General features: G+C 43.4%; 1 protein-coding gene across 1 annotated transcript in view; it reads left to right on the top strand.

Annotated features, from left to right (window-relative positions):
- PM20D1 (peptidase M20 domain containing 1) overlaps positions 1 to 9,009 on the top strand; it is a 29,601-nt gene extending 20,592 nt beyond the window's left edge. The window contains 1 exon segment of the mRNA XM_003938338.4: positions 1,422 to 9,009. Coding sequence (XP_003938387.2) covers positions 1,422 to 1,545 — 124 coding nt within the window. The 3' untranslated portion in view covers positions 1,546 to 9,009.
- Positions 9,010 to 14,907: the final 5,898 nt, after the last annotated feature.

A 14,907-nucleotide genomic window follows, 5' to 3' on the forward strand; every position in this document is an offset into this window, starting at 1 on the left:
TTCCCTAGGTGCCACAGGAAAATGGGTAGGTACCCTGGACAGTTGCCTTCCCTAACTTCTCTTAACCCTAGAAAGTGGGAGAGTAGGGAACTGGCTTAGAGATAAGTCTAGCTAGGCACGCTGTCCTAAGAGAAAGAGATTTGGAAAGATAGTTCTTGTCCGAGTCTGATGACTCACACATATAATCCCAATACTTTGGAAGGCCGAGGCAAGAGGATCGCTTGAGCTTAAAAGTTTGAGACCAGCCTGGGCAACATAATGAGACTCCATCTCTTTAAGAAAAAAATTTAGAAAAGAAAAAAATTTAGAAAAAAAAAATTAGCCAGACACCTGTGGTCCCAGCTACTCAGGAGCTGAGTGGGGAGAAGCACTTAAACCAGAAGGTTGAGGCTGTGTGGGTAACACCCTCCATGAGCACTGAGGAAGGAGAGCTGTGCAGACCCCAGGCACAATTAGTGCCCAAAGTATAACTCACTGCTTACTTATATCTAATATATGTATACACACATATATATATGTATATATGTATATATGTGTGTGTGTGTGTATATATATATATATATATATATATATATAAAAATCCTACTTAGTTCCATATAACCTTTCTATATAATCATATAGGTATTGTAGTCAGAGCTGTACCAACACATTTAGTGCTGGTTTATATAATCCTTCTATATAATCATATAGTAGTTAGTAGTAGAAGGAATGCCTAGAGCAGTCACAGAACAGAAGCAGTACATGGGAAAACAGCCAGACCAGGACAAGAACCAAAGATGCAGGCGGTGGCATCCCTGCCTGAAATAGCATATGCTGTATGGTAGGCTTGGAGCAAGAGCCTCTCTTCCTGATAAAGGAGTTGTAGTGCCTTGCATCCAGTTCCTGTGCAAAGTAGGCCTCAGGCCTGAGATCCTGGAAATAACCGAGGGAGAAGAACCCCTCTGGTGTGCCCAGTCATGGTGACTGTACACCCTGTCAGTCTTTTCTCGCTTCTGTGCTAGCTCAAATCATCTTCCCATAAATATCTTAAGAGAAGAGCACAAGTCTGTCAGCTCCCACTGCAAGGCTGCAGTGAGCTGTGATTGCACCACTGTATTCTAGCCTGGGCTACAGAGTGAGAACATGTCTCAAGAAAAAAAGATAATTCTCCTGGAGGACAAATGATTGAATGGATTTCAGAGCAGGAGATGATTTTGGACTCCCCAGGAGTTTATTCCACACTTTTTTGTCACGACCATGGATGGATCCCTGAGAAATGACCAGCATGTCATATGAAACCCCAGACGGCCCCTCCCTTGCCTGTTTCCTATCCCTGGAGGGCCAGTCGTTTCCAGGTTGGCGAGGGAAGTAAGGAAAGTGCAGTAACACTGGTGCTGTGGCACTTGGCCCTTCCTTCCCCAAATGTACCTAACTTTCCTCAGCATCCATGGAATCAACGAGAAAATCTCAGTCCAAGCCTGTGAGAACCAAGTGAAATTCTTTTCTGAGTTGATCCAGAATGCTGACACAGACAAGGAGCCAGTTTCTCACCAGCACAAACTGTGAGGTCAAGGGGCCCACTGGGATAGGCATGCTCGACCCTGGGCCGGTACTAACCCAAGGGGGTAAACCCAGTGTTGATGAAACTTTTGATCAAGATCACATTGTAAAACATTGCTCATCTATCTTGCTCACTCTTAAACTCACCCAAGAACAAGGCCGGGGGTAAGGTAAAGTCAGCAGAAACCTGGCTTCCCCCTTTCTCCTGACATCTGCATCCCTTGATCCACTGGCATTTGCTGCCCTCTTGTCTATTACCTGTCTTACGCTGGTGGTTTCACTGCTTCGCCCTCCGGGCTTGACTTAACAAATGTAGATTTGAAAAATTCTAACCAGGTGTTGCCTGATAGGAGTCTTTAGTTTAGGGCACTCTTGCTGGGATGCTTTCCCCAGGGCTTATATATTTCTTGCTAGAACTTTCTTTCCCCTTGTATCCTCTCTTCCTGGACTCATGAGCTGTCTCTTCATCTCTCCTCTCTCCTCTGCGTCTCTCCCCCTACTCTCCAATTTATTCTACTTCTGGAGCTGGGCTTGCTTAAACTGTGATACTACCATGATTGTCACCACAATTAGTCAAATAAAGTGATCTATGCCTCACCAGCTGATCACTGAGGGGTGGAACTGAGGCAGGGGCTTTGGAGGAAACCCAACCTCCTGGTTCTAGAGGCCAGAGACTGGAAAAGAAAGCCTCTGTCCTTGGGCTCCTCCCAAGGGCTCCCTGGGCTTTGTTCCTACCCTGCCCTGTTCCTGCCACCTGCTGCTACTGTCTCACCCCAGGAGGCACTAATCTGTGGAAACATTTCCCTGGCACATCCCATGGGCTGAGCTCCCAAGGGAAGGCCTCTCAGTGGGGCTCAGGACCAGCCCTGGCATCATGTCCTGATTCAGACAGATCAAGAGAAAGTGGAGGGCATTAGGGTGGAAGAGGAGGAGGAGGCTGGCTTGAAGGGCTCTGCCCTGCCTGGTGGGGTATGAGGAGGCACAAACTAGCCTCCGCTGGGGACAGCAGAAGTCCTATCTTTTTTCTCTAGGCTCCAACCCTGAGCATATTTGAATCTGCTCAGTAGCTGCCAGGTGGGGGGCATTGAAAGGCAGCATTTCTTGGCTCAAAGCTGGGAGCTGTGCTTTGTGGATCACAAGAGAGTCTGGCTCGCGGAGGAAACAGAAGGGGAGCTGGGACTTGAGAGACACCATCTTCTTTTCCTCACGAGACAAGGACCTTCCATGTCCTCCCGGGCTTTGACAGCAGTGGGCCCCTTCTTCCTCTCCTCATAGCCCACTTCGTCCTCAACCCTCAGTCTCTCACCTCCCTCCCTGGAGGTGTGCTAGTCCCCAGAGCGCTGGCTTCATGAAAGGTGTTGGAAACACAGTGTGGGGATTATTCCAGCTTTTTTGCTACTCCCGCTAAGATTCACATTCCTTCCTTTGCCCTCCCTTTTTGGGCCAATTCAGTACTTACTCAGCCTTTGTTAGAGGGTGAGCTGAAGAACAAAAATAATCCTTCACATTTGTACAGAGCTTTACAGAATGCTTTCCTACATCTTATCTCACCAGAGCCCCACAAGGACCCTGTGAAGAAGGCATCGTGTGACCCCTTCTTACACAGAAGGAATTGGTTCTCAGAGAGGTTATACATTCAGCTGCGGGCAGTCAGCTCAAACCCAAGTCACCTGGCTCCAAACTCACTGTTACTCTGCCATCCTCCATTACCAATAGAATCTACTTCCCATCAATTACCTTATTTACTCCTAGCAACAACTCTAAGGTGTTGTTCATTTTACAGATGAGGCAACTGAGACTCTTAGGTTAAGTAATTTGTCCAAGGTTGTGCAGGTGCCAGGAGCAGAGTCTATCTGAATCCAAAGCCTGTGCTAAAAGTACTAAAGAGGAAACTGAGACTCAGAGAAGTCACTTGGCAGAGTTCTTAAGGGGCAGCCCCAGCACTGAAATGCAGGTCAAAAATCCCCAAGTTGAGTGCTTCTTCAATTGTACTGCACTGCCTGCCCCAAGAACCTGTGGTGTGTGGCTCACTCATTCTGATCCAGAGAGATGTCAACGACAAAGGCTATATTCTACTGTTGACTTGGTTTTTAGCTCTAGCTCTCTGTGTTCCTCCGGCTGACCTCCCCCTATTCACACCTCTCCTGCTGTCTGCCAGCGTTTCTTACCAGCCCCACCCGCAGCTTCTGGGTTCAGCTCTTTTCCCTTTTCTCTGAGTTTGGGAACAACCAGGTCTATCATGATCATGGAGCAACTGGACGAAGAATGAACCGCAGACCCTGTCCTCATCTATTCTCACGACCCTCTTCCAGCTGCAGAAAAGAAGCCCCAGAGTGGGTAGGAAGCCCATGAGAGGGAGCTGCTACAAATCCTGGCTCCACAAACACAGACGTTACAGCCCAGTGGCCCCTGAGGGCTTCTGGAGAGAGCAGCTCAAAGTGCCTGGCCTGGCTGGAGCAACAGGAGCCTCCAGACTGGTTGGGGCTTGGTGCAGTAGCTCTTGCCTGTAATCCCAGCACTTTGGAAGGTGGAGGCAGGAGGATCGCTTGAGGCCAGGAATTTGAGACTAGCCCGGGCAACAGAGTGAGACCATCATCTCAAAAAACAAATAAAAAGACTCTGGATGGGATGAGGCAACAAATCGGTGACTTTCCTCCACCCCATCCCCATTCATCTACCACTTCCCAAATCCCCCAGTGAAAGAACTCCAACAGATAATCACAGGTACATCCTACCCCTCTATCAAGGACTTAGCTCAAGCTTTTTATACCTCACTACCTAAGGCAAGAAGGAAGACAAAATATTCATAAGCAAAGAGAATGGGAAAAGAGAGGAGTAAAGTTTGGCTGGAATCCCTTGATTGTGAATCTGGGTTGCTAAAAACATGGCCATCCTAAACCCAGTATTTGTTTTATTTAAGGGAGATAATAGGAGACAAAGTTCCTACTTGAGAGCTGAACATTTTCATTAAATGTTTTTTTGAAAATTGAAATCTAATCAAAGAGCATTGTTTTTTGTTTTGTTTTGTTTTTTTCTTGAGATGAGGTCTTATTCTGTCACCCAGGATGGAGTGCAGTGACGAGATCATGGCTCACTACAGCCTCAACTTCGCAGGCTTAAGAGATCCTCCCACCTCAGTCTCCTGAATAGCTAGGACCACAGGTGCATGCCACCACGCCTGGCTAATTTTTTTCTATTTTTTCATAGAGACAGGGTCTCCCTATGTTGCTGAGGCTGGTCTCAAAACTCCTGGGCTCAAGTGATCCTCCCAGTTTGGGCCTCCCAAAGTGCTGGGATTGCAAGTGTTAGCCGTTACACCTGGCCTAATTAAATATTTTTATAAAAACAAGCCTACTTACAATTCTAGTATTCAGTGTCCATCTAATGTCAATAAAAAGAATCAATATCATGTTTTACATGTTGTATCTGGAGGTACAAATATAAAAATGTAAGAATAATATAAATTATTTAATACTACAAAATGCTCCTTAGCAACCACCTGTAATGTTGCAAACACTACACTAATTCATGGGTTCCTCCAGGACCAGAAATTGGAACTCGAAACAGAGCAAGAAAACGGACACTTAGCACTACTGGTAGATAATATGTCATGCAAGAATCTACTACCCAGCCAGGCGCAGTGGGTTAAGCCTATAATCCCAGCACTTTGGGAGGCTGAGGCAGGTGGATCACCTGAGGTCGGGAGTTCAAGACCAGCCTGGCCAAGATGGCGAAACCCTGTCTCTACCAAGAATACAAAAATTAACTGGGTGTGGTGGCAGGCACCTGTAATCCCAGCTACTCGGGAGGCTGAGGCAGGAGAATCACTTGAACCTGGGAGGGAGAGATTGCAGTGTGCCAAGATCGTGCCACTGCACCCCAGCCTGGGCAATAGAGCAAGACTCTGTCTCAAAAAAAAGAGAATCAACTGCAACCATGCTATCTAAGAGAAAGGATTTGACAAGTTAATTTTCTTTTCTCTTAGCTAAGCACTTTGATGGCTCAATTCCTGCCTGTACTCCAAAACCATGGCAGCCTCCAAAGTTCACAGTGATGCAACTCACAAATCTTCAGGGCATCCAGACACAGTTATCTATTTTTCTAAAGACATAAAGTGTGTTTACTTGTAGCACATATACTAAAATTGGAACAATAAAATTTTCCAATTAAAACAACGCAATTGCACAAGGTTAACAAAAATGAAGCTCTCCATATTGTTAGTGTATACATATTTCAAAACATCATGTACATAATAAATACATACAGTGTTTATCAACTTAAATAAATAAGACAGATCAAGATATATAAATAAGTGATCCCCTGGGTCCTGAGCTGTATTAGACTCAGGGGTGTGTGTTCAGTGTTACTGGTTGTTCTATGCCAACACTGAGCACAGAATCCCAAGGGACAGAAACAGTTCTGTGTTTTTAATGGATTTATTTCCTTTGTGGTTATACTATATGATGCCTTCTAAAGCATTAAGTTCAGGGCAGGGGGCTTTCTTACCTGGGTCTGAGAGATAAAGTGTTATGTTATATACCACGTGGTGCCTGGTCTGGAAAATCAGGAAGGCCTCTGTGATGAGGAAGTCATGATTTAAGCTGAGACTTCAAGGTTGAGTAAGAGTTAGCTAGGCAAAGCACAGAATGGGAAAAAATATTTGCCAACTTTATATCCAACAGAGGTCTAATATCCAGAATCTATAAGGAGCTGAAACAATTGAATAAGCAAAAAACAAATAACCCCATTAAAAAACGGGTGAAAGACATGAACAGACGCTTCTCAAAAGAAGACAAAACAGTCAAAAAAACTTATGGAAAAATGTTCCACATCACTGATCATCAGAGAAATGCAAATCAAAAGCACAATGTGATACTGTCTCACACCAATCAGAATAGCAGTTATTAAAAAGTTAAAAAGAAAAAAAAAAGCAGATGTTGGTGAAGCCACAGAGAAGGGAACACTTACACACCATTGGTGGGAATGTGAATCAGTTCAGCCACTGCAGAAAGCAGTTTGGAGATTTCTCAAAGAACTTAAAACAGAACAATCTGACCCAACAATCCTATTACTGGGTATACATCCAAAAGAAAACAAATCATTCTGCCAAAAAGACATATGCACTCACATGTTCATCAACAGCACTATTCACAATAGCAAAGACATAGAATCAACCTAGGTGCCCATCAATGATGGTTTAGATCAACAGAATGTACATATACACCATGTAATACTATGCAGCCATAAAAAAGAGCAAAATTGTGTCCTTTGCAGCAACTTGGATGAGGCAGAGGCCATTATCCTAAGCAAATTAATGCAGGAACAGAAAACCAAACAGCACATGTTCTTACTCATAAGTTTGGGTTCTCATGGATATAAAGATGGCAACAGTAGACACAGGGCACTGTTAGAGAGGGGAGCAAGGAAAGGGGAACAAGGTTAGAAAACTAACTGTTGAGTACTATGCTCATTACCTGGGTAACAGGACCATTTGTACCTCAAACCTCAGCATCACACAGTATACCCAGGTAACAAACCTGCACAGGTACCCCCTGAATCTAAAACAAAAGTTGAAAAACAAAAAGAGATGAAAACATATCCCTAAAAAGACTTCCACACATCGCTTATAGAAGCCTTATTTGTAATAGCCCCAAGCTGGAGACAACTGAAATGTCCACCAACAGGTGAACGAATAAACAAACAGGGGCATCCATATGATGGAACACTACTCCACAGCAGAAAGAAACAAACTGTTGATACATATAACATGGATGAATCTCAGAATAAGTATGCTGAATGAGAGAAATCAGACAAACAAGATACATACTACCTGATTCCATTCATATGAAATTCTAGAAATGAAAAACATCTGTAGTGACAGTCAGCGGGTTGCCCAAGGCATGGGTTGAGAGAGAAGGATTAAAAGAAGCAGGAAGAAATGCAAGGGTATATGGATATACTCTTTATCTTGATTGTAGTGATATTTTGCTAATGTATACATATGTCAAAACATCAAACTGTACACCTTAAATCTGTGCTGTTTATTGCACATTATACCTCAAAAAAGCTCTTAAATTTAAAAAAAAAATTGAGTTAGCTAGGCAAGGAGTTTGGGGGCAAGGGAAAGAATTGTGTCAAACAGGGGGAATAGAGTAGGCAAAGACTGTAAGAGCCTGAAATGAAAGCCTGAAACTTTCATGAAATGAAAGGAGTCCAGTTGGGGCCTTATAAATTAGGAGTGGAATTGTGGACTTTGACCCAGGACAATAAGAAAGGGAAGTGTAGCTAAGAGTTCCTTCTTTCCTTCTGTTCTTTTGTTCCTTTTCTACTTTCTTTTGGGTTGGTTGGTTGGTTGGTTGGTTGGTTTGTTTTTGAGACAGAGTTTCACTCTTGCTGCCCAAGCTGAAGTGTAATGGTGCAATCTTGGTTCACTGCAATCTCCGCCTCCTGGGTTCAAGCGATTCTCCTGCCTCAGCCTCCCGAGTAGCTGGGATTACAGGCACGCGCCACCATTCCTGGCTAACTTTTGGAACTTTTAATAGAAATGGGGTTTCACCATGTTAGTCAGGCTGGTCTAAAACTCCTGACCTCAGGTAATCCACCTGCCTCAGCCTCCCAAAGTGCTGGGATTACAGGTGTGAGCCACCATGCCCGGCCATTTCTTTTTTATACTTTTACGTTATTTACTATATGTCAGGCACTGTTCTAAGTTATATGTGTATATATAATCATTTAATCCTAATAATTACCCTATGAGGTAGGCAAATTCGAATGTTACTTAGGTTAGTCATTTGGGAAACGCAAATCAACCTCACAGTGGAACACCACTTCACATCCACTAGGTTGGCCATAATCAAAAAATGGAAAATAATAAATGTTAGTGAGGATGTGGAGAAACGAACCCTCGTACCTTGCTGCTGGGAATGTAAAATGTTGCAGCAGCTATGGAAAGCAGTTTAGTGTTTCTTCAAAAAGTTAAACATAGGCTGGGCACGGTGGCATGTCGCTGTCGTCCCAGCTACTTGAGAGGCTGAGGCGGGAGGATGGCTTGAGCTCAAGAGTTCAAGTTTAGCCTAGGTTAAAAAAAAAAAAGTTAAACAGAATTTCCATATTACCCAGCAATGGTATATGGTCAAAAGAAATTTAAACAAAAGATATTAAAACGAAGCTTGTATATGAATGTTCACAGAGGACTGTTCACAGTCAGAAAAAGTGAAAATGACCCGTATGTCCAGCTGTGGATGGGTGAATAAACAAAACGTGTTATATCTATACAATGGAATATTATTTATTCATAAAAAGGAATGAATTATTGATCTATGCTACAATGTGGATGAACCTGGAAAACATTTTGGTAGAAGAGTATTTGAGGGCAAAAAATAAAACAACAGCAACAACAAAATTATGTTAAGTAAAAGAACCAATTCACAGAAAGTTATGTATTGTATGGTTCCATTTATATGACATATCTAAAATAGGGAAATCTATAAAGACAAAAACTGACTAGCAGTTGACTAGTCAGAGAGGGGAGGGGAGGGGAGAAGAGGGGAGAGTGATTACTGACTGCTTAATGGATATAGGATTTCTTTTTGGGGTGTTGAAAATGTCTTAAAACTAGACCAGGCGTCCCCAAACTTTTTACACAGGGGGCCAGTTCACCGTCCCTCAGACCGTTGGAGGGCCGTCACATACTGTGCTCCTCTCACTGACCACCAGTGAAAGAGGTGCCCCTTCCTGAAGTGCGGCAGGGGACCGGATAAATGGCCTCAGGGGGCCGCATGCGGCCGTAGTTTGGGGACGCCTGAACTAGACAGAGGTGATGATTGTCCAACATCGTGAATATAATAAACACCAGTGAACTGTACATTTTAAAATGGTTAAATTTGTGTTACGTAAATTTTACCTCAATAAATAAATAAATCCAAAAAAATTATTTAGGAGGTAGAGTTGATGGATGGCAAGTGGTGATTGATGGGTGGTGGGCAAGGAGGCGGGGAAGTAGATGAAGGAGTCAAGAATGAATCCCAGGTGGCTGACGAACAAATGGGAGGGGAACCCCCTTTTCTGGGATGGAGAAGACGGAATACAAAGCGTGTATCTGGGAGATAACTAGCTGCATTTTGGATATCACAAGTTGGAAGTGCTGAGACATCCAAGTTCAGAGCTCAGAAGAGAAGTCTAAGACAAAGATATTTGGGCATCATCAACAGAGCATCATAAACGGGCACTGTGCAAGTGAATGAGACTCCATATGTAAGGGTCTGATAGAGAAAGAAGACCCAGATGTGCCAATTACAAAGTGTCAGCAAACATCGCAGAAATTTTAAAATATAAGGCATTTAGAAATTAATATAATTTTTAATATATAAAATCTCTGTGTTCACGGACCTTATTATCAAGCATAAAACAGTAAGTTCACGTCAAAGAAGCCTTCAGCTGTGTAACGTATCACCAAAGCTTACCACTTCATCTTTCACTTTACATGTCTCTGCATGCATCCAACTGGATATTGAAGAATCTGCTGTTCCTTGAAAATGCCACATTCTCCCTTGCCTGCCTGCCATTTCACTCTGTTTTCTCGAACTGTAATAATCGTTTCCCTGTTTTCAATTCTTTTAGGCATATACTTAGAAGTGAAATTGCTCAGTGATGTGGTAATTCTGTGTTTAGCCTTCTGAGGAAACACTAAACTGTTTCCTATAGCAGCTGCACCGTATCATATTCCCACCAGCAAATGGACAATGTTCCAATTTCTCCACACCCTCACCAACACTTGTCATTTTCTGTTATTTTCTCTCTTTTTTATGGCCAGCCTACTGGATATGAAGTCGTATCCCATTGTGGTTTTGATTTGCAATTCTCTAACAACTAACCTAAATAACTTTTTAATCTTTTTACCATTCCCCAACACACTAACCTCATTTTCCACCTGATATATTGCAACGGCCTACCTCCTAGGATAATTATTAGGATTAAATGAGTTCACATATAAACCCACACAGTCAGATTCAATCAAAGCACCTCCATGGCTTTGAAGACCCTGAGCCTTGCCTTTCTGTGACAACATATGCCTTTGTCACAGTGTTTCCTCCTGTGACAGAGGTATATTTTTGTTAAAGCTCCCAGGAGATTCTAATATGCAGCCAGGACTGAGAACCACCAGACTGGGGCAATGTTTCCCAACCCGGTCAGATCATGGTAGTCACCTGGGGCACTTATTTAAAAGGGTGGGTTTCCTGGCCCAGCACCAGACATTTGGAAACAGAATTTCCAGGAAAGAGGCCTGGAAATCTATATTTTAAAAGAAGTTCCCAACAGGTGATTCCTATGACCAGGCCAATTTAGGAAACCCTGGTCTAGAGGATAATCACAGGGCAGCGGGCAGTAAGCACAGAGGGTAGTTTGAAACTAGATAATCTCGTTGGCAAGATACAGTCTTTTTGCATCCTGGCTCTTTCGAGATAAAGTTTGCTCATCATTGGCTTGTGACCCACTGTGGGGATGCTGCCCCTATTAGCTCCCACCTGCATCTATGTGAGAGACTGTCCATCATTAACCCTTTCTAGGTAGGTATGCCCTCACACTCTGGGAAGTCTAAAATTCCGTGTGAGGCCCAGAGAGAGCCTGAGCTGCCCCTTCCAAATGCCTAATCCCTGTTTATGGCTCTCTCTCTTCGGTAAAATCTTAAGAGTCCTACTGTGTGCAGGGAATGTTCCAAATGCTATATTATCCTAATCCTCTCATCATCTGCGAAGGCTAATGCAACTCCATCTTGGATGCTAATCCACCATGTTGACTTCTGATTAACTACAATTCTGAGAATGCCTCTACGATTTCCATTCCTTGGTAAGAGCATGTACTTCTCATAAATCCTGCTCTTAGGTAAAAACAATTGACCATGAATCCTGCACTTAGGGAGATTCACAATTGCCCTACACTTTCCTTCCCTATAAGGTATAAGTATGCCTTCCTTATAAGGTATATAAGCCCTGGTCTCACCACTACCCAAGATATCGACAGTGTTTGCAAGTCCCTATTAAATACTTCTTTCTAAGAAACTAGATTTATCAGCATCTTTCTTTGGCCACTCAGCTTTCTCAGACTTTAGGGGTAGGTTTGCATAGAACTTCTCACCATGAAACATATGCTGCAGAAAGGAAATTATGTCTCCATTTGGTAGACATAGCCCAAGGTCACATACCTAATAAATGGCTGAGCCTTTCGTAGATTCAAATCCACGTGATTACAAAGCTGTGGCGTATTCCATTCTCAGCACTGCCTCTCGAAGATTACTTTTCTATATCCAGTTATAGTTCGCCAGACCATTTTGTTTGCTATCAAGTCTTCCCAGCTATACTCAGTAATCTCAGAGCTGTAGCTCCAAAACACCTGGAACCATCCTGCCTAAGGGAGTCGTAGGGTGGGTATCCAGGTGGCTTTGGGGAAGGGGAGCTAGGTTATAGAGAAGCAAAGGGAATGATGACAGTGCTGAGCACAGATGGCCACACTTCCTTATCCGACCCCCATCACTACATCCTCCTAAAACTGAATGAAGCCGGAAGGGGATGTCACCTCAGCTCTGGGCAGCAGGAAAGAAGTTGACCTCTGGGAGGGAGGGAGCAGCGGAGGGGTCACAGTAAGGGGGAAAAATGGGAGGGGGCACCCTCCCCCACAGAACAAAAGACAGAAAAGTTTCCAGCCGTGTCAGGTTAGTGTTATGACTATGCCATGCTGGTTAGGAGGTCCAGGATCTATGGGGCACTGGAATTTTAAGATGCTTCAAGATGAGTACTCAGGTAGTCTACGGAGAAGTCATTGGTAGACAGTACTTGGCCCAGGAGGAAGGCCATGGGGCTAAGAGGACCTCAGGATATAGGCTAAGTTAACCATTGCCAAGCAAGACTGAAGAAGGCTGCCCCACAGAGGATCTTCCCACATAGGCCACAGGTCCCTACCAGTAATCAACAATTCCTTTTGCCACAACCCTCTTTCCCACTCCACACCCAACATAGACTCATATTCTAAGTGAAAGCACTATGCCTGCTATACAAATGCAATTTCATGACAAGTCACCCAGCCTCTCTCCAACTAGATAGCTGCCCAAGCTCAGTTTACATAAAAATTTGGGATGCTGCTACCAGCTTCTGGGTAAATGCCACATTATGTTCTGAAGGACATGAGGAGGGGACACTGAGTTTGTTAGGGTGCTGCAAGGGGAAAATTCTTTCTCCTAAAGTAATAGGAATCAGTGAGAGACTCTTGACCACATCTGGTCAAGGACACTGGAGAGAAAGACAGCAAGAGAAAAATGCTGTAGAACGCAACAGACCCATAAAAACAGTACGTGGAGAAGAGGCTGACTCGGTGGTTTTCCATACTCAGGATGAACATTACAGGCCACGAGGAAGTTGAAGCTGATTTTTTTTTTTTTAAAAGAGTTGCCCAATGGGGGATAGGAATAAGACCCTGCAACCAAAGTTTCAGGGGAACCTCCTTTGGAGAAAGAAATGTGTTTCTAAGTGTGGAAGAGCTCTCTTGGCCAACAAGCTCTAAGACTGGACATGTCTTGAGGCAAGGGAAGGTCCACGTGACCTTTAGAGGTTCTTGTTATACAAAGGTCCACGGTGATGTTCAGAGACCCTCACTATCTTTTTGACACCCCCAACTGAGTGTCTCCTTCTAAAGTATCTGGCTGGCCTGCTACTTGCTGCTAGTTCCTGTCTTTTCATCTGTAACCTCTGTTCCCCACATCTGTGCTCCTCATTTCAAGACTGTAGCTATTTCTGCTCTTTTAGTAGAGAAGGGCCAGGATGTCTTCCTCTTCCCAAGGTCACAGCTGGCTAAGCCAAAGGAAATCTGCTTCCCCCGGGTCCTCTTGGTGTTTGGCTGTAGGGATCAGTACAACATAGAGCTAAGTACCTACATTAGTCTTATCCACCTCATCCATTCAACATATTTATTGAGTACCTACTAGGTGCCAGGAGCTGGGTTTACACTAGTGATCCAAATAGATATAGAGATTATATGCTTGTTTCAATGGCCCTGATGCTTCAGAAGACACCAAAACCAAGGGCTTTTGTACTTATTTACTCATAGAAATATTTGTAATACCTATAAGCAACAAAGGACTCATATCTGATATTTATAAAGAAATCCTATAAAGTAATAAGGCAGGGCCGGGCTCAGGGACTCACACCTGTAATCCCAGCACTTTGTGAGGCTGAGGCAAGCAGATCACTTGAGGTCAGGAGTTAGTGACCAGCCTGGCCAACATGGTGAAACCCTGTCTCCAGTAAAAATAGAAAAATAAAATTAAATTTTAAAAAATAAAGTAATAAGACAGAAGGCCTAATAGAAAATGGACATAATACTTGAAAAAACATCTAAAGGTCAAGTAAATGTATGGAAAGGTGGTCAACCTCACTGGCTATCAGAACAAAACAAATTTAAACTATAATACCATTATACACCCACCAGAATGGCTAAAGTTTTTAATCTTTCTAGATTGACAATATGAAGCATTAATGAGAATATAGAGCGACTGGAACTCACAAGATGCTGCTGGCAGGAATGTAAATCAATATGAGCACTTTGAAAAATTAGTTGCATTGACTAAAGCTAAAAATATGCCTATCCTATGACCCAGTCATTATATTCCTAGGTATATATCTAATATAAATATGAGCATACATGTACCAAATGACATGAACAAAAGTGTTATTGCAGCCTTTTATTCATAAGAACCCCAAAGTAGGAACAACCCAAATGTCCATCAACAGAATAACATAAATTGTGGTATATTTAATGGCACACCGTACGGCAATGAAAACAAACGAGCTACTGTTACCACCGTGTTGTGGATGAGTTTCCTATGAGTGAGAGAAGCCAGACACAAAATAATATCCACTGAATGGTTCCATTTATATAAAGTTCAAAAGTAAGCAAAGCTTACTTGGGGTGCCAGTAATGCTCTTATTCTAGATCTGGATGGTGGTCATAAGGGGATGTTCGCTGTGTCATCATTTGTTGACCTGTAACACTTAGGTTTTGTATTCCTTTCCTAAATGTCTGGTATATTTCAATTAAAAAAAAAATAGACACAGGAGAGGGGAACTGTTTTCAAGTAAGTAAAAACATGGAAGGTAGAAAGGAAATCAAGGTCTCTAAGACAGACCGCCCCCACCCCGGGGGCAGCACCCTGCAGTGAACCAGCTGGTAGCTAAGCTTTGGCAAGATTAAATGGGGTGTTGGAGGGGCAAGAACTGTTGAATAGAACTGGGCAGAAGTTGACTCCAGCCCTACCGAAGTCTCTCCAGATACATCAGCCTTAATTCCCCATCCAACCCCACACCCTGTATTCACAGACCT

This window comes from Saimiri boliviensis, chromosome 14, assembly GCF_048565385.1.
Source record: "Saimiri boliviensis isolate mSaiBol1 chromosome 14, mSaiBol1.pri, whole genome shotgun sequence".
Lineage (NCBI taxonomy): Eukaryota > Metazoa > Chordata > Mammalia > Primates > Cebidae > Saimiri > Saimiri boliviensis.